Below are 18816 nucleotides of genomic sequence, written 5' to 3' on the forward strand. Positions count from 1 at the left end.
AAACATACATCCCCTCGCTTCGGAAGATGAGAGTAAACTGATAACGCGGGGCCAGCGTGGAGGCCTGTTTAGGGGTTATTCAGAGTTACCAATATTGGTTCTTGAAACAGCTAAAGTCTAGCACTGATATGATTGGCAGGAAATCTAGACAATACATTATAAGTTAGGTAGTTCCAGGTGAATGTAAATATCACTTAGGCTTCTCCCTTCCCTCCTTACATGTATATTTATTACGAAAATAGATTAGAGGCCTACTTAGGAGATATACTGTATATTCAGAGCTACCAATGTTAAATCTTGAAACAGCTTTGTCTAGCACTGATATGATTGGCAGGAAATCTAGACAATACATTATAAATTAGGTAGTTCCAGGTGAATGTAAATATCACTTAGGCTTCTCCCTTCCCTCCTTACATGTATATTTATTACGAAAATAGATTATACGGCATATTTCAAGGGGAAAAAAACAGCGAAAATTAGCGAACGAGTGCAAGTGAGGTGTTGTCAGGTGATAATTAGCCAATTCCAGGTGTATGGCACTCTCACTTTCCTTATTTCTTTCTTGTATATATTATTTGGTATAAGAATACGACATAGGGCTTATTTCAATGGATGAAATCAGTGAAAAATTCCAGGGAAGATTTACTTAGCGTAGCACGGCCGGGCAGGTGAGAGAATAGGGTAATGGAGGGGGGGTAGGGAGGGGAGTCAAGAACGGGGAGAAATGGCTAAATTGTCAACAATGGATGGGAGTACAGATGAGATTAGGAGTGCTGACTAGTGTTGGACATTGGCAGTACTGATAGATGATACAAGCCCCCACTTGGAAGCCCGGGTGAATTCAAAATAACACAGAATCACAAAAGCGACGCCCCGCGGTATGATCCCTTGCTCCCAAGCGTCACGAAAGTGACGCCCCGCGGTTAAGGGGTTAATGCAGGAGGTATTTCAGTTGCAAGTGTGAAATGGTTGCTTGATAAAAAAAAATCTACATATGTTGGAGAGGAAAACATTGTTTGTGTGTTGGTCATTGTTTCATTGAAGTGTTGGTTGTTCCTTGATTAAATTGATGGTTGTCCCATCATTAAACTGTTGATTGTTCTGTGATAAGTTCTGGTTGTCCTGTGATTTTTTTAGTGTTGGTTGTCTCATTATTAACCTGTTATTTATGGATGGAGTATTGGGACATGTAAACTTATTTTCTAGGTGGTTATCAGTGGAGTACATGTACTCTTAAAAATTTATCATAACTGAAATATTCCCCATATCAGATGTGCTTGTGCTCTTCAAATCCCTGTAGCTACAGAGTTAATCTAATCCAATCTAATCTAAAATTTGTACCACAGGCATGTTTCCTCTTGTGGAATCCCCATATTGGGGTTGACCATGTCACAGCTGATCTTTCATGTGGACTGGAAAGTAAACCAGCTATTTACTTCCCTGCAGTTGCTGGTAGCTGTTGGAGAAAAAGAAATTTGAGATCTCTAACAAGATTTGTAGCAGTGTGAGAGTCTCAGCTTGGATTTAGACTTTGGGTACAGTACAGTGACGCAAAAGGATCGCCAAGTGACCACCTGTGGCTGAATATTTCCTGCCTGAGATTGATGACTGTGTGGCCTGCTACCAAGAGTGCAGCTGCATTTTACTTTTAAGTCACAGGATTAAAATGATTATGATACCCTGCAGGGTGTGAGAGGGCGACTACCACTGCTACACCTGAGTGGGGCCAGTGTTGGCAGTGGTTTTGGGAGCTCCAGCCGCCTCTCACCCAAAACTCTCTCACGCATCCAGCACAGCTACACATCGTCTTCCTCGTCTGCCGAGTACAATAAAACTCAAACGGTATGATGTTAGGAACTTTAGGCATGCTGGGGTCGCATTCATAAGTGTTCCTAAGATTAAGCTTTGTGTGGTACAGTAAAACCTCAATATAACGGACTTCATTTTCCCGGAATTCGCTTTTATCGGAATCAAGGAGCCTACCGGACTAAATTTTTATATATCAGGAAAAGTCCGATAAAGCCAGAAGTGATCCAGACTGCTTGTCCTCAGTCCAGCTTGGGCAGGGGGATGGTGAAGGATGATGTTTGGGTAGGTTGTCGTGACCTTGATGATGGGCATTGGAGTGGGTCAGGAACCTGAGGATGTAGATTGCTGGATATGAGTTGGATAACAAGTAATGAAGCAACAGTGCTAATAAAAAAAAAAGCTGGTGCAATCGGGACTAATGTCTGATATATTGGAAAAAGTCTAGATAAACGGGGGAAGTCTGGAAGTTGCTTTTATTGGAATTTTGCATTTTTCGGAATGGCTTGAGCCCCAATTAGTCCGTTATAGTGAGGTTTAACTGTATTTGCTTTTTTATCATTTCTGTCTTCTTTTGTACAGTTACTGCACACTTCACAACCAAACAGAAGCGAATATTTTAAATTAAAGAATGAGAAATACTCTGTGATAGCTAGTAAACTTGTGGCATCCACCCCCCACCCCACCCCCCAAAAAAAAATAATAATAAGATTCTTTGTTAGCACAGGCCAATGAATTTCTGGTGTTCCTGCCTTGTTTGGTATCAGTAGGTCACTTCCAGCACCCCCCCTCCCTTTATTTTACTTTATTTTTTTATTTATTTATTTATTTATTTATTTATTTTTTTTCCCTCAGGTTTATTATGGAACCGGTTTAGTCAGGTGACATCCATATTAACCCACTCATACACGAGGGGTCAGTACAAAATCCAACAGCTTCTCACTTTTCCAATGCAGGGTGCCTCCAAGTGAAATCCAGCCACTCACTTTTTAGATGCAGGTTGCATCCAACCATGTAGGTTGCGGTATGCGGTATTTTTTTTGCCACGATTTTAGGTTGCATCCTAACCTGGGCTGTGGACACATCCATGCAGGATGGATGTTTAAGTCCAAGTTTTCCACATGAGGAAGAAGTGCAAGAAACTAGACATGTGTTGGGCTCATATATAGAAGTTTCGCATCTTGAGTGGTTTGGGAATTTCATGGAAATCCTCCTGATCTCTGGACTCTACTGTTTGCATTAGGTATTCCCAAGATTAATGCCTCCTCCACATCAGTTGTTGCAAGTGTTCAGGAACCTTCTCATACTTCTTGCTTGCCAAAATCACGCACTGGATGTTTACTGATGCTTGTTCTACATCCATGTCCCTGTGTGATAGGGTCTTAAGGAAACATTCAGTCTTCTCAATGGTGCAGTAGCCTTCATTACAACAACTAACAATCATGTCAAGTTAGATGATGATGGTAATGTACTGGTACCTTCAAATAATTTTTGTCTGTGTAGTGAATAGTTTTCAAATTGGACAGATTAGATACAGCCTTCAATAACACCATCACCAATAGAGGGCGTTCCATGTTGAACAGAATCTTTTTTTTTTTTTTTTTTTTTTTTTTTTTTTTCCCCCCCCCCCAAGTAGCAACCCCACTCACAGTATATACATTCATCTCAAATCAGGGCTATGTTTCAAAATATCAGCTTTTTTCATACAACAAATACTAAAACTGTATATTGAAGGAAATTGGTAATTGTGCTTTATAGATGTCAGTGGAACTTAGTAAGCTATTATCTATAATTTATTGCAGTCTTAACACTGAAACAGAATGTCCAAAAGAGGAATTATAACAAAAGACTTATTGCAGTATAACTCTACCTTACACAGAAGCTCATGACACCCAACGGAGGTCGACGTCTGGTGAACATTGTAACTGGAGTGAATTCCCTAACATCTTTCATCAAGGTATGTTGTTGTGTGTGGAAAATGAGGTGTAAAAGTTGATGGGACTTGGTATTTGACAGGATATCAAGTTGGTTGGATGAATTACATGTGCTGGAGGTGTCTGGGTGAGGGGATTGAGCAGGCAATTGGACCTGTACATACCAGCATGATCAGTGGTCTCTAGATGTACTATAAATGAAGGATTTTTTTTCTTCTTCTTTTTCTTCCCCTATTTCGTCTTCTTTTTCGTCTTCTTTCAAGGTTGACCGCTAGGTTTGTGTTAAACTCGCCTGTAAAGAAAAATACATACCCTGTTTGAGCAAATGTTTAGGCTTGTGAGATGCAGTCAGGCTTCCAGGTGCTTCAGTGATGTGTGAATGTGTCTGGCCCATTTCACTAGTCATGTCTTTGATAGTTGTCCCTCTGTTGTGTTTTACCGTGTTGTTGACCCTACATCATCCTCTCCTTAGGTGGAAAAAGCAAGTCAGGGTATTGATGATGATCGTGTTGTGACCTTCGAGTTGCTTAGGGCTTTGAAGATGATGATCCCTTTGTGGCCTTTGAGTTGCTACTGTGTTTGTAGAATAATTGATTGTTAATTTTTCATTCCCATTACAAAAATTAATTTATCCACTCTCTTTCTTTCTTTCTCTCTTTCTTTCTCGTAAGTATCGTTAGATTTTGTCCTTTAGGTATTTCAGTATTTTTTTGTTGGTGACGATTTTATAACATTTTCATTTTATTTAGGAAGCGATGGCAAAGGAATACCTACAAAACACACTATATTGGGTTTTTGGTTACTTTCTTTAAAAGGGACAATATTTTGCAACTCAGTAGCCATTGGTAGGTTGTTGGAATTTGCCATTAAGCTTGGATGAATAGATCTGCACCAGCAGACTGGAAGAAGGCTGCGATTGTGGGTCATATCTGTATAGGGTTCTTAATTTTTTTTCCTGGATTTGTAAGTACAGGATTCATGTCTGTCTTTTCAGTTAAATAACACGTTTACTTAGACAGATTTTTGTAATTAGGGTGCTGTATTTTTTTTTACGGTGTGATGATGATTCAGGATCTCACCTTCCCATTTTCAGTCATGGCGGTTACAGTTAGGATGTTTATTTATTTATTATTATTGATATTGTTATTATTTTATTTTGTTTCATTTTTTATTAATTTATTTTTAAGGTACAGCCACCCAAACCTACACGGGAAGAGCTGGAGGAGCAGAAACAGCAAGAGTTACTGAAGAAGAGGGAAAAGGCAGAAGAGACCAGAAGGAAGAAGGAGGAAATGATGAAGGCCAAGGCAGAGGAGAAGAAGAGGTAAATTGGACCAAAAGGTGAAGAAGGGAGAAGAGAAATGGAGAGAATGAATAGGATTTGATGGACAGAAGTGAAGAGGTGGAAGAGAAATGGAGAGAAGAGATTGGAGTTGATGGAGGAAAAGCAAGAATGTACAGTAAAGAAATGGAAGAGAAGTGGAGAGAAAAAATAAGAGGAATAGAAAGCTGAAAAAGGGGGAAGAGAAGGGAGACAAGGAATAGAAGTTGATGCAGGAAAAGTAGGAGAGGAAAGTGAGGAGATGAAAAAGAAATGGAGAAAAAGAGATGGGAGCTGATGCAGGAAGAGTAGGAATGTGCAGAAATGGAGAGAAGAAATAGGGGTTGATGGAGGGATAGTATGAGGAATATGAGAAATGAAGGCGATTAGGGGTCAATATAGGAAAAGTAGGCAAGGAGTAGGAGAAGAGATGGAAGAGAAATAGAGAATAAAAATACAGGTTAATGGAGGAAGAACAGCAGGGGAACAGATTTGAAAATTGAAGATGTGGAAGTAGAAATGGTGAGAAGAGATAGGCTGATGAAGGTAAGGTACTATATGAAAAGAACAGTTGGACTGATGGAGAATTGGTTAAGACAGTAAATAATTAACTTGACAGAAAGGTGCAAGTTGGAAGATGTTGGTTGGATGGAGGTATGATTTGGTGGAGAAGGGATCGAAGATGAGAGAGAGAGATTGGATTATAAGAGAGACAGTGGAAACCAGGATTGAAATAATGGTAAACAAAAGAAAAGGGTCAGAAGGAAACAGGAGTTTACAGTTTAGGCAGACATAGCAAGACTCAGGAATAGTGTAGTAGATGCAAAAACTGTTTGGGAAGAAATCCTGCTTGGGAATTTGGGGGCTTGGGGATTTGGCAGGGATGTGGTTCAAGATCACAACACATATAGAAATGTTATCAGATGAAAATACTATTTCAGGCATGGTCTGTGGTTTCTAAATGTAAATGTAAAGCATGTTTGTCATTTAATGAAGTGGATAGTAGTAGTTGCAGGCCCTGGCTCATGTAGACTTGAAGCCAGTGGTCTGCAGATAACCGTCTACTTTAACAAGGCGCACCTTTTATTGAAATATGTTGAAGAAATGTCTGTTTTGTAAATAAGGTGAGTTTTATGATGTGGGAGGCTGTATGTGCAGTGTGGGCATTGTGGATTATTTGTGATGTGAAGCCTATTTGTGTAGGTAATAAACTGAGAAGATGCAAGGTAAGAGATGTGAAAGTAGATCATACCCATCTTATTGTAATAGTGGGAATTTTGCTCAGGATAATGATCATGGCAATGGGTATGATGTCTGTACCATTATCCCTGCCCCTAGAGCAAATGAAGAGCGGATGCGTCGGGTACAAGAGGCACGTGAGGAGCGGGAGCGGAAAGCGATGGAAGCAAAGGAGCAGCAGGAACGAGAGCGACGGCAACGGGAGGAGAGGCAGCGGGAAGAGCAGCAACGCAGGAAGCAGCAGTTATTAGCCAAAAAGAAAGCTGAGGAGGAGATCAGGGCACTTAAGATTAAGGAACAGGTTTGTGTCTGAGGAAGTATGAACACTCTTTGTTTTCGTGACCCCAGCTCATATGAAATTTAAACTCAGTGAATGATAGGTTTAAAGTGACCTCTTGCAGTCTACCATCCTCCTTTTAGGGGATAGGCAGGGGGCTGAGGAATTTTCATATAACCTGGCAGTGGGTCCACTTGGTTGTATTGGCACCACAACATGAAGGCATCCCAGGTTCGTGGCTGAGAAGGAGATATTTTTAATACATAGGATGAAGTACTAGATTTCCTTGAGTTGCAGTTTATGGTTTAAAGAATATATGTGGCTTTGGAGAATGAAGAGAGTATGAAATAGTGATTCATGAGAGATGTGAGATAATGAAGCCAGTTGATAATGGGTAAAAGAGTATGTGTTCGACTGGTATGGTCATATGAAGAGAATGGATGTGTTGTACATAGTGTGGTGAAATGGGTTAATGTGAATGAGACATGGTAGGCCAAGAATTAGGCAAACGAATGTGGTGTGTGTGTGAAAGTGAAGTAAAAAGGTTGAAGTTGAGAAATTACCAAGGAATGGACAGCAGGAGAAAGTGCGCATGGAAAAGTGTATGACAGCAGTTTAGCACTTTTTCTACTTAGTGGTTAGTGAAGTGACAGACTGACAGATATATCCCATTGGCGCCCATTGTCCTCAATATAGGACGGAACTGGGCATTTTCAAAATTTAATGAGGAAGGGAACCTCGGGGAGGGGACCTATGAACTTCATGACTATGAGCTGACAGGCGGAGGGCGGTACGCCAAGCACCCTTCCAGCCAGATCCCTCGCACAGGAACTGGAATGCATTAAAAAAAAAAAAAAAAAAATGAATTTGCCTGTGATGCATAGCCAGGATTCCTAGGGCTTGAATAATATCTGAATGATTGTGTGGTCCATATCACGAGGCATACTGCTGTTAGTTTTTATTTATTTTTTAATGCCAGAGTAGAGGAAGGAAAAACAGATGAATAGAAATAATCTGTACGCCAGATTACAAGTGTCCTCCATTCCTAAAAAATCTGTAACAGTTGGACTTGAACAGCTGTAGGTTGAAATTTGGGGGGAAACCACTCTGGGGAAGCGAGTTCCAAAGAGATGCAGTTCGGGGATAAAAAAAATTCTGATAGGCTGGAGTTCTGCCTATGTAAGGGTAAATGGGCATTTAAGTGAATGGTTCACAATTGGTGTGGAGATGCGACAAGGTTGTGTGATGTCCCCATGGTTGTTCAATATATATATATGGGTGGGGTGATGAAAGAAGTAAAAACACGAGTAATGGAGAGGGGGATGGCGTTGGTGATGGATGGAATACCTCAAATTTTTTGTATGCTGATGATGCAGTACTACTTGCAGATGCTGGACAAGAACTTGGCAGACTAGTGCAGAGTTTTGCTGATGTGTGTGAGCGTCGTGCCTTGAGAGTAAATGTAGAAAAGAGTTAAGTGATGGTTATTGAGAGAGAAGGTGGCTCCCAGTGTGATGTTACAGTGAATGGAGAAAGACTGGAATTGGTGAGAGAGTTCAAATACCTGGGTACAGTGATAGAAAGAGAGGAAAATGTGCAAAAGATGTTAAAAGTAGAGTGACACAAGGAAGGAAAGTAGCTGGTGCAGTGAAGGCCTTGATAAGAAACAGAGCCTTGAGTGTTGCAGCTGCATGAGGCTTACATGAAGGAGTGTTAGTGCCAACTTTAACATATGGATGTGAGACTATATGGCAAAATGCAAAAAATTTTCCCAGTTCCTCTTTTTGCCTTTTGAAAATTTTTGAAACCTTCCCCCTCCCCCCCAGTCATACCTAATATTTATTGTAGTAAATATACAACCTCTAGGAACATCACTGGGCATGAAAAAAGGTTGATTAGAATGTACAAAGTAGTAAATAAGTGGTGTTTATTTACCATGACAGGATGGTGCAGTGCTTTGGTCGTTGGGGACTGTTTTATTCAAGGTTGAGGGGCATGAGGAGGGGGAATGAGCAGTCCTTCTAACCCCTCAAGGATTGAGACTAGGTTTCGAGCCCCTAAAATCCACTACCCCAATTGTCATCACTTGTAGGTGGTGGCAAGGGGTGCATGCAGAAGTGTTTTGGAGGGACCAATTTCTGGGATATTCCTGCATAACAGGAATCAGGGTAGGACTTATCTCTCCACATAAATGGGGAAAACTGCAGATTGAACTCACATAATTGGAGGGGTTACTGTACTCTGATAATGTTGATAATAATGATTGATAAATAATTAATTGATTATTTACCCTTGTCACTGCAGGAAGAGGAGGAGAGGAGAAGGAAAGAAGAGGAAAGAAGGAAACACATAGAGGAGGAGAGGAGACAGGAGGAGATAAAGAGACAGGAGGAGGAGAAGAGAGCACAGCTGGCAGAACAAAGAAGATTACAGGAAGAAGAGAGGAGAAGGCAAGTGATTATGATTCTTTTATCCTGTCCACTTTACCTCTTCATGCTACTGGTGTCTTTTTAAGCTCAGTCTTAGTTAAATGACAAGTTAAAGTTAAATGACAAGTTAATTCACCTTGACCCTTTAGTAAGAGAACATCCTTTTGATCGAGGGATCGAATGTTTGTACCACCCAAGGGCTGTTGGTTGACATCAGGTGGGGCATCCAGTTGTAAAGTACTACACGTAACAGGAAAAGTCCTCTAAGCAGGGACAGTGCTTTATCTCTTCCGAGGGGTGTGCAGAGTGTGAAGTTGCATCCTCATCATCATGAGCACTGTTTTGGCTAAGTTCATATATTTGACATCAGTAATGCTTAGGCTTCTGTTTTTGTTGGTGAACTCCAGTCTGTATGGCTAAGCAGGCTCATCAACTGCAGGCAAGCAGCCTCCCCTGCAGGGCCATTCCATGCAGAGAACTTATGTCTCCTTGCAGTTGACAGTGCCTTGTCACAGCAAGGCGTGGGGAATAGTGTGGAGGTGTGGTTCCTGGATGGACATAGCATATGTCTCCACCCAGTTAACAGACACCATAGTAGGCTCAACTTCATGCCATTGCCATAATGTGGTAATATGATTACCACCCAGCATTGTAAATGGTGTCCTGTGTTACAGAAACCATTAGGCTTGTCACTTAATGCAGAACCACCTCAAATGGAAAGAACAATAAGAAAAAGTGACAGGAAGCTGGGAACACTGGGAAGAGAAGAGGACAGACATAAAAAGAATAATAAAGGTGAAGGAAGAAACTGGCAGCATTATGTCAAGTGAGTGGACAATGGTCACCACCTCCTACCTTCCCTGAGAAAACCCTCTTGCATGCCCTGAAGTGTGTATGAACCCCAGTTTGAGAGTCTGCACAAAAGCCTTACCCCTGCTCCAGGTAATTAATGACCATCGTCTTCACACTTTGATCTACCAAGCTGTTGCTCTAGGTCTGTGGTTCATTCAGATACTTTGATTTTTGCATTTGTCTCTCTATCTTTGTGTGTGTGTAGCTAGTAGTTAACATTGCCACAGAATCCCAGGTAACACTTTTTTGTTCACATAAGTCTAACGTGGATATCCTCATCTTTCGTCTTTTTTGCCACAGAAGAGTAGCAGAGGCAGAACGCATAGCAAGGGAGAAGAGGGAGATGGAGAGATTGAAACAGCAGGAGGCTCAGCGGAAAGTAGCAGCAGCCTCTCCGAAGAAGGTAACACTGTAGTTAGTTTGTTGTAACGTGGCAGTGATTTTTGTCCTTTAATAGTGTATTTCTAGTTGCTGAGTGGCAAGATAAGAAAGTGCAATGGCTTTACATTCTTTCCACATACTTTTTCACAAGTGGCTTCATATTCTGGCATTAATTTCATGTTACAGAGCATTCAAGAGGAGAGTTAGTTACAGTCAGTATTGGAAGCTCTATTTTTCTCCTTGTTTCTATTTTCTTACTTTCTATACCTAATTATTTGCCTGCTGCCATCCCCCTTCTAAGTGTCAGATCACATAAATGCACGCTTAACCCTTTAGCATAAACTATACAGTACATTGTCTTTTTGTAGGATTTGATCAAACAAATGGTTATAATTCAACACAGCTAAAGCAGTGGGATGTGAAATAGCATGCTTACACTCGATCAGCTCCCCCCCTCCCCCTACACGCATGCACGCACGCACGCATACACGCACAAGCGCGCGCACACACACACACACACACACACACCTCATTGCCACTACATATCATGTGCTTTTCCTTTCAACAAAGTTTTTTGTTAAAAGAAAAGGTTATAAATCAACACCGGTAAAATTATGGGACGTGAAATGGTCCGTTTACACATCATCAGCTGGCCATGTACACTGAACATCACTCTGTCCCTTCATGGTAAGTGATAACCATTTGTGTACCACTTTGTGCAGTGTAAGTAACCCTTTTTTTATGCATAGTGATGTTCCTAGAGGTTGCATGTGTACTGTACTACAGTGAATGTAAGGTATGATCAGGAGGGGGTAAAAAAATTTTTAGGGGGGCCAAAAGGGGAACTTGAGAAAATTTTGAGATTTCACCATGCCATTTAGCCATAAGACTTGGGTTTCAATGGTGCAATTTGTGTTTCAGCTTGCATGGTAAAATTCCAGGCTACGTTAGCCTTGCAAATTAAAAGACTACTGTATATGGAAAAAGTAAATGCCAGTAATGTGTTTATATATTTATTAATTTGATTCTTTATGAAAGAAAATAACGAAAGAAGGAGAAAGTGTTGGTACAAGATAGGAAAAAAATTTTACTGGTATGTTAAGTCCTTCAACTTGGGGACATTTTAATATTTATTCTTTGCTGTTCGCTTATGTTTTTATTCAGTGAATCCTTTTTCTTTTTAAGTCTTTCAGCTGATGTGACATATTGTTTGTATTGATTTATTTTACTGTTATTTGGTGGTAGTTACCTTTGTTGTTATGCTTCCAGGTGGGGGGAGGGGAAACAGTGCGATCATTTCTGTCCCCATATGATCAGGCAGGGCTGAACAACACATACACAGCCAACAGTGCACCAGGGGAGAACAAGACTTATGATGTGTGTGACATATTAGTTTTATTAACTTACTCTTGTTATTCAGTGGCAGGAGCTTATGTTATGTTCTCAGGTACAAAATGCTTTCCGTCTAGCACCTGATTATCATTCCATATATGTGAAATTTTATTTGTATTCTTTTATTTTATTTTATTGATATTCGATGGTAATGACCTTTGGTGTTATGCTTGAAGGGAGTGAAAAAATTCATTCACTTAATCACTCCTCATTGATCAGGTGGGACTGAATGACACTTACACAGCAAGCAGCGGGTCAGGGGAGAACAAGACTGGTCACAATACTACTTACACCGCCCATAACAGCACCTACACTGCGGATAAGCCTACAGTGGAGCGCTCAGACAGTTATGAGATGACCCCAGCCAGGAAACCCAAGAAGGATAAGACCACTGCCAACAACTACGACATAAACAACCTTAAGAGTGATGACTCTACAGATGATGATGGGCAACCAAAGAAAAAGATTCCTGCTTGGGCCATGAGTATGTTTACATTGAGTTTTTTGTTTTTGCATTAGAATTTTAACTACCAGGAAAATTATAAAGTAGAATGACTCATATAGCATTTACTTTTTTTCAAACATAGTGGGGTTGATAGTGTAAAAAGTATCTGTGACTTTGCATTACCAAAATGGATTGTGTGATCCAAGGAAAACAACTTCATTGACAATCACTGAAAAAAATCAATGCTGTTTCCAGCCCTTGTACAAAAGTGATCTGTGGGAAGTGAGTGATTTTCTGTAAGGATGTACAGTAATATTTTTGTGCTCTAAAGATTTTGCAGTAAATGGGAAACGACTTTATTATTACAGTAGTGCACCAACTTTCGCTACAGCAGGATTCGCGGAATCCACTTTCGCGGCATGCACCAAATATTCCCTAACTTCCACTTTCGCTTGAAAAAAATCGATTTTCGCGCACAAATTTTGGGTTTGGTACAATATTTTGAACTTTGAATTTCCTGCACCGCCCGCTCGCAACCCACCGCCATCATGAATGACGTCATGTCAACACTCTGTCCACCCATTCCCGCTATTGTGTACGAGCGTGCTAGCTCCATTGTGTTGGATTCTCACGGTTCAATGGCCTCTACTATACCTGGTAGTGTGGGGAAAGGGCCTGGTGGTGTGGGGGGAGAGCCTGGTGGTGTGGGGGGAGGGCCTGGTGGTGTGGGGGGAGGGCCGGGAGGCAGTGGTGGTGATAAAAAGTGGCCGGGACATTCAAAGTCGGGAGGAAAGGCCAAGGCTAAAAGAGAGTATCGTGTTGGAGTGAAGAAATGGCAGTATAATAATGCATCAAGTTGCATCTGAGGAGGCAGAGAGAGAGAGTGGTAGCGAGGCAGCAAGAGGTGGCGCCAATACGTCTGGCGTGGCTAAATAAGCCCGCCACACGCCTCGGATACTTACCCCCAACATCCATTAAACACCTCAACCTGGTCTCTGTGGTATGTTTCTCCTCATATAATGTGTACTGTACAGTTTTTATTGTTTGTATCTCACAATGCAATGTACAATAGTGATTTGATGTACTGTATTGCAAGTGAAAATGAAAATCTGATGTTACTTTAGGATAACCGGGAACCAATTAGCCTTTTTGCCATAAAGACAATGCCCCAACTTTCGCTAATTCCACTTTCGCGCATTATTTTTGGACCCAATTAGGCGCGAAAATTGGTGCCCCACTGTACTGTCAGTTTATGAGTACAATATTAATATACTTAAGTAATAATTACAGTACACTATGTCATCAGACTTTTCAGTCAAGAGTCCCTCTTTTCCCCTACACCAAGTAGCTACTTACCTTGTCTAACATCCAATTTATTTGTTTTATTAAGTTCCATTTATGTACTGTTTTTCTCAGTTAGTTAGATGCAAGGTGGTCTAGTGCATTAAAATATTCCAGCCATACATGACTCATAAAGGTTCATATCCAAAGGGTGGTTGACGTTTATTGCGTACATACTGCCACTCAGGAGCCAGCAACTTGTCGCACAAGCCTTAGATATTAGGAATAAGTAGCTTAATCCCAGGCCCCTACACTCTACTTAGAAGGGTAGGATAGGGGGAGGAATTGGATGATTCATAGACTCAGCTAGACCATTACATTCCTTGTACTGGCAATTAGGGCAGTAGTGTTAGCATCTCCAGAATTTGGTAAATGTTTGTCTGGCCCTTACCTGGAGAGGCTAGCTTTTCCGTTATAGGCAGTCCTCATTCTACATTTGGGAATATCACCAATTTTTCCATACAGATACAGTTATGATAGGAGAGTACTATAAATTTGTGAAACTGATAAATCATCTTTAGAAGTAAGTAACTTTGATGTACAATAGGCTTATCCCTTAAAGGTTGGTCCCTGTTCTAGAATGTGTGTCATGGGGATGTCAGTCCCCATTCCAGAATGTTTAGATACCCTTGTCCTCAGCTACTTCTCTACAATGAATAATTGTAGGACATTGTAACACACTCATTTTAAAGCTAAAGAGTTGTACGGTAAAAGTCCTTCAATCCAACCACCAATAGTCCTAATGTTTTGAGGCGGCTCCAAAATCCCACTAGCAGCGGGGAGTGGCAGAAAGCGGGGAGGACGACCATTTTCAGTTTATACCTGTGCCCAATCTGATGCTGTTCTGATAATTCCACTAATTTTTCGGACCAGTAAGTGATTATGACAAAGTATCAATTGCTCCCACATCTACTGGTCATGGTGGAAAGAAAACTGATAAACAAAAGCTTGTGACACAGTAAGTGATAAACTCAAAGTCTGACCCCCCTCCAGCCAGCAGAACCCTCCCTCTTTCCCTCCCTCCCCGCTCTCTCTTCCTCCTACCCTGCCACGTGCTTTTTTCTTTTCCAGTCATTTTTTCACCTCGAAGTACAGTACAGTACTGTATTTGGATTAGCGGATTTGTTTTTATACCATTAGATAGCTGAGACCTTGTAAAATAACATGAAAGATAAATGAAAGTGATACTGCATAAAGTAAAATACAGAAGTTTTGACGAGTATAAGTTGAATGAGCAAATAAAAATGTTCATCCCATTTTTCCTGAGTGTTTTGTGGTCATGTTTTCATATTTTACCATGAATGAAAATAATATCACCAAACTGGTAAGTGTTAATGATCAAGTACGTATTTCTAATGTTTTCAGAGGTTCCTCCCAATATTTCAAAAGACCCTCGGTCCCCTGACATTCGGATTACAGGACTTTTACTGTACTTTGCTGGGTATAAAGATTCTTATGATAGGTTTTATAAATCACCTTTTTTGTGTGTGTGAAAAATGCCCACTCCTGACGGTCAATTTTAAAAACAATCCCCCACCCCAAGAGGTTAATATATTGCAGAAAAAAAATGTGATAGAATGAGGACATACTTTATTCTCTCCATCTCCGCAGAATCAGCAAAATAGCACATTGATGTAGCAGGAATATTATCCCCAAAATGTGAACTAAATCCTCACCTTAAGGCAACATTTGTATAATTTAAATTTACTATAGACATTAGAGAGAGAGAGAGAGATAACAGCTCAATTCATTCTGCATCTCCACAGAATCGCAGCTGAACAGTGCACTGATTCAACAGGAGTATTATCCCCCAAATGTGGACCAAATCTTCACCCCTGAGGATTTGCTGGTGCCGCCCAATCTTAGTTCAATGTTCTCCACCCAACGTCGAAGGTTTTTCAAACGAACCTCCAGTGCTATATGGAACACACCACCCTTAAAGTCATTCCAGACCAGTTGAACAGAGGTGCGATAGATTTGTGCTTAGCCCACAGAGTCTGGGGTCACCTTTTTCCATCTTGTACCTGCCATTTCTGGTAATTTTATTGAGCTTGGGATAGACAGTTCAAATTGGAGAGGTTGGATATAGCATTATTATAATCTTAAACTTGCCATCTCAACAATTGAGCTTAAGATACACATTTTGAGCTGGAGAGGTTAGTTGTAACATTAATAGCCTTCTACTTGGCATCTCCTAATGATTTTAATGAAACTAGGATAGATTTTTCAAAGTAGAGAGGTTAGATATAGCATTAGTAAAGCCCATCAATACAAGTGGCCATTCCTAAGTTAAATAAAAGTAATATGGTACCAGCAAGAATTAACGAAAAAGGACGTCACCCAGAGCTAGGTGGTTAAAGAGTTTTATCTGCTTCACTGCAGTGATGTGAATAAATTAATTAATGCTACATCTAACCTTTCAGTTCAGAAAGTCCCTCTAAAGCAAAATGAAATTGTTTGGAAATAGCAAAATCATAATGAAAAAATTCAACAGATTCAAGGGGTACAGCCCTGCTCAGTCAGGTAATAGATAAACCTTTTTGGCTTATTGTTACTGACAGCAGGAATACAGAAGTGCCTTAGGGAACACCCCATCTCAAGAAAGGTGAGAGGTTAAGCCACTATACACGTATGGCTTATTTTTAATTATATTCTTACGTTCCTCACATTATCGTATGCAACTTCAGACAGGCCTCAAGTAAACAAGGGGTTAATGAAGGCTGTATCTGACTAATCCATTTTGAAGTCTCTCCAAAGCTGAATATGATCATTTGGTGGTAGCACTGATAGAATATACAATACCATTTCATCTGAGTAAAGGGGTTAATGAAAAATGGCAATAGCATCAGCCACTTCTGCTACCCAGCCAGTGATGCCGGAGGACTCAGAAAGGAGGAGTGCCTGAAGCTAAGTTACTATAGTCCTTATCATCATCCTGACCTCTCTTTCCCCTGCATGGGACAGTTCTCTCTTGCACACAGGGAGATAAAGGGTGGACCTAACTGCTATCTAGTGATATACCTGGTAGTGCATTAGCCCTGTTGCCCTCATGCAGTTTTTAGATACCTGGTGAAGGTACTCCAACAGAATGTGAAAGAGATAGCATGGTAGATGGAGAACTGTCAACAGCATGCTCATTGATATGGTCCAGACATTCACTCATCATTGAAGCCTCTGGGATCTTGGAATATTAGATGTGCTTCACATTTTCCCATCATATATTAGCCAGCCAGTTTCCTTGTCAAGAAAATTAGTGAACTACCATTACTGTCATGTGATTAACACTGCAACAGTTTTGAAGAGTCATTATACTGTACTGTATATCCAACTTCAGTAATGGTACAAGATTTTCTCATCTGACAAATGGAAAACAACATAACAAAAGAACTTTTATTGACCATACATCAAGCGTTGGTGAAAGAAAGAAGTTATTTGTTTACTTGTGCAGGATTAAAGGATACTAACACCACATACCTTCTGGTGTGCTTCAGATAGACAAGATCACATACAGTATAAGCAGTGGTATAATGTGATCATATCATCAGTGTCAAGGAACATATAAGAATTTATTGGACAGAAATGTCTTCTCAGTAGCTTATCCGTAGTATAAAGAACTTTCAAGGTGGTTGATCGTCATCGTCGTCATTATCGTATCATCACCATCATCATAGCCTTAAAGTTGATTTGATTAACTGGAATGGAAAACATTTACCTCACCCTGCCCTGGGGTGGGAAGGGAGATCCGGATGATGATGATGATGACGATGATGATGAAGATGAAAACATTTACTGGTATCAGCAGTGTGAATGAATTAAGATCGAATGTTTGAAACAGGGTGAAGTAATGTACAGGAAGGTGAAATTTGGAAGTCGTAAACTTTGTACTGTTTATTAAGAGATTAAATGTGTTACACTGTTGAGCTTTTACTTTCATTTTCCTGTGTGTCACTTCAGCCTGGTGATCTAGTAGCTAGAATGCCTCAGTCAGAGTGATGACTTTGCATAGGTTTGATCCCTAAGAGGTGAGTAGATGTTTTTCAGTCATGTAATTCATCAAGGGAAGTAGGCCTCTACATGTACAGGATGATGATCGCCTAACCTTGAGGCCCTACACCCTGAAGAGTGTAAAAAGGGATTGGCTTCTACCATCTTTTGTACATTTTGTCTTCAGGATCATACACCATGCCACCTCATAAGGAATTCCATTGTTGGACTTGGCTACAGTACAGCTGAAGATTTTCCCCAGGCTTGAAGCTTAAGCATCAGAGCCATTTAATTATTCCTTTCCTTTATTGAGATGGTTTGGGCATATGGAGAGGATGGAGGATGACAGTTGGATGTGGAAAGTGAGAAGTGCAAACATCAGGGGTAGGGTTGTGAGAGGCAGGCCAAAAAAAAGACCTGAGACGGGGTCATACAGTGTGACTTTAGGGATTGGGGACTGAATAGGGTGGCTGCCAGAGACTGAGCAGTGTGGAGAGCAGCCATTAGGTGGCCAGGATTAGTGCATGCATGTTGGACTCTTTATAAATGAACAAATGAACTATTAATTGCAAGGTTTGAAACAGTGTGAGAGTCTCGTCTTGTATTCAGCAGTTATGTCTGAGTTCCCTGCCTAAGAGTACTGATTATGTGGTTAGTTACCAAGCTAGAAACCACACATCATGCATATGATAATACCTCTCAGGGTTGATGGTAACCAACCACCTGCAGTAGTTTTAAAACAGTAAAGGCTGAACTTTCACGTATTCCAGCACTGGGTTACATAATGCTTTATGAACTGTGATTATACTTTCCAGTTAGGGACCATGAAGTACGTACTGTTAAATTATATTGTAGATATTATTTTATGTCCAGAGTGCATACAAGGTATGATACCTATAGACTGATGGTCAGACTTTTCCATAATCATTTTAATCAGTATGTGTTGGAGATGTTAACCAGTGTACAACAACTTAGGAAATAATCTTACTACTGTAATATATACCAATAGGTCTCCTAACTTGAGGTGCATTTATGGCCTCCCCACCCCCCATCTTAGTGGGATTGCATATGAAAGATTGATAGCCTTCCTCTTTCTTTACTGTCATTTGCATTTTGTTTTGTCATTCATAATGGTTTGGTGAAGGTATAACTAATTACATTGTGCAGTACATGTTATACAATTTGAAATTTAAGTTGACTTTAGAGGTACAGTCAGGAACGTAAGTTGGCTAACACTTCCGCTGTGCTGTACACGTAAGGTATGGCTGTCACTCTCATTCCTGACACATCATATCAAAAAGTATTATCTATGGGCAGAGGAACAAACCAAGCCTTTCTTAGTTAAAGAATATTAGGCAGCAGCAGAAAGTGAAAAGGTTAAGTTCTGAATGAACTTTTGTCTGACTGTACGTATT

At 40.5% G+C, this 18816-nt stretch overlaps 1 protein-coding gene across 1 annotated transcript; it reads left to right on the top strand.

The window, feature by feature from the left end:
• The first annotated feature begins 1386 nt into the window (after positions 1 to 1386).
• Positions 1387 to 15377, top strand: LOC145399463 (uncharacterized). The gene is made up of 10 exons (XM_080272073.1): positions 1387 to 1419; positions 1687 to 1842; positions 3686 to 3763; positions 4928 to 5064; positions 6400 to 6601; positions 8882 to 9027; positions 10159 to 10261; positions 11509 to 11616; positions 11851 to 12115; positions 15184 to 15377. Exons 1-10 carry the CDS (start codon positions 1387 to 1389, stop codon positions 15375 to 15377), a joined length of 1422 nt encoding a protein of 473 aa, XP_080128199.1.
• Positions 15378 to 18816: the final 3439 nt, after the last annotated feature.

Source organism: Coenobita brevimanus, chromosome 49 (genome assembly GCF_032717465.1).
Source record: "Coenobita brevimanus isolate Jiangsu-jjx chromosome 49, ASM3271746v2, whole genome shotgun sequence".
NCBI lineage: Eukaryota > Metazoa > Arthropoda > Malacostraca > Decapoda > Coenobitidae > Coenobita > Coenobita brevimanus.